This window comes from Echinops telfairi, unplaced genomic scaffold (genome assembly GCF_000313985.2).
Source record: "Echinops telfairi isolate 266 unplaced genomic scaffold, ASM31398v2 ScPeMD7_7458;HRSCAF=8496, whole genome shotgun sequence".
Lineage (NCBI taxonomy): Eukaryota > Metazoa > Chordata > Mammalia > Afrosoricida > Tenrecidae > Echinops > Echinops telfairi.
The window spans coordinates 32077567-32079137 of NW_022111358.1; the positions used below are offsets into that span (position 1 = coordinate 32077567).

A 1571-nucleotide genomic window follows, 5' to 3' on the forward strand; every position below is an offset into this window, starting at 1 on the left:
AAATGTTTCAAGCTAAGTGTGGCTTGGAAAGGGTATACATTCACTGCAAGGCCCTGCAGAGCTGAGCTGCTGGTGCCTCACTGGACTCCCAGGGTTTAGCCGTCAGTTTCATCGACTCCAACCTGTGCTTTGTCATTTATATATCCATGAAAAGGAATTGGAAGTGGGCCGACATCTATCCCATGAAATCCCAAGGATTCGTGTATAACTAAATCTAAAGGTCCGTTTCATAACCAGGGAAGACAAATCCCGGAACTGCTCTCGCCGCCCACCCACAGGTGGGAGTCGAAGGTGGCCGGACGCCTTTCTGTGGGTGCTGCTTCGTGGCTCCTCGCGCAGCAGAGGCGGTGACGGCTGCGTGAGTCACACTTCCCCAGAAAGGGGGATGCTGACTGGACGGGCTCCTGTGTTTCCTTCTGCTCGTCCTCGTGAAGGGGGCCGGTATCAGTCCCTCCTCACAGTGCTTGCGGGTGTCCTCGGTCAGGGCCCGGGAATCCGGGGAGGGGGTCCTTCATAACACTAGGATGAGGTTTTGAGCTAGGGCTCTGAAAAGTAGTAAAATCAGGAAAGGGGGCTGCCTAGTGTGTGCAGAGGTCTATACTGAATGGGTAGAGGCTTTTTTCTTTATTTAAGAGCCATTTTATTGGGAGCTAATACAGATAGCATATCGTTCCTTAGTTCTATCACATCGAACAGGATTGTACAATTGCTACCACATTCAGGTGGGGACTTTTTGAAAACTCGAACACCTTCTTCCAAATGGGACCGATAATGAGTTCCGGGCTATGGAAACCCATCAATCCCATAGGGCCAGCACGGGCTGATCTGTTTGTCCAGGTGTATCAGATGAGTCTGATTGGGCTTTGAGCGCACCCACAGGCCCTGAGGAGGGGCATGCTGTCCAGGGTGGGGTTATTGGGTCAGAGTCACTTTCCAGCAGCGGTGCATAGCCTCCGTGAGTCAGCTCAGAGGCACCAGGGAGCTGTCGACACCGAGGACCTGTGTTGGCAATGGCCGTTTTATGGCCCCCTTTGTTGAAAGCCAAGTGGAATGGCCAGGATTGAGCCTGGCACCTGAATGCTGTCATCTGATTCAGGAATGGGCCCGAGTGTTGTGTTAGCTGTTGACACAAAAACTGCCTTGTTGCAATTCCTTACAAACCCTCCTGTTGGATGGCCCGGGCCCAGGCCTCATTCTTATTCTTTACAGCCCGGCAGGCACAAAGCCGACGTAGTAAAGGTCAGTGTTGGCCATTCAGCAACTGAGCAGGCCTTTGAAAGGGTTTCCAGAAAACCAGCCACCACGATCCCAGTGACTGTTCTGACCGCCATGGGCTGGCCCTCAGCACGGGGCCACAGCCCGCTGGAGGTGCAGGCTGCCATTGCGGGTACAGTGGGTCCCCGACCACAGGCTCCTAGCAACAGGGCTCGCCCTCCCCAGGAGGCAGGGGGAGAGGGTCACAGCTCCGTTCTTCTTCCAGGAGAGGTGGTGAATACCCACGGCCCAGTGGAGCCTGACAAGGACAACATACGCCAGGAGCCCTACACCCTGCCCCAGGGCTTCACCTGGGA

The 1571-nt window shown here is 54.7% G+C and overlaps 1 protein-coding gene across 1 annotated transcript in view; it reads left to right on the forward strand.

The window, feature by feature from the left end:
• NMT1 (N-myristoyltransferase 1) overlaps nucleotides 1–1571 on the forward strand; it is a 31405-nt gene that overhangs the window by 20962 nt on the left and 8872 nt on the right. The window contains exon 4 of the mRNA XM_045299468.1: nucleotides 279–358. Within this exon, the coding sequence (XP_045155403.1) occupies nucleotides 279–358 (80 nt within the window). The remainder of the gene's footprint in view (nucleotides 1–278; nucleotides 359–1571) is intronic.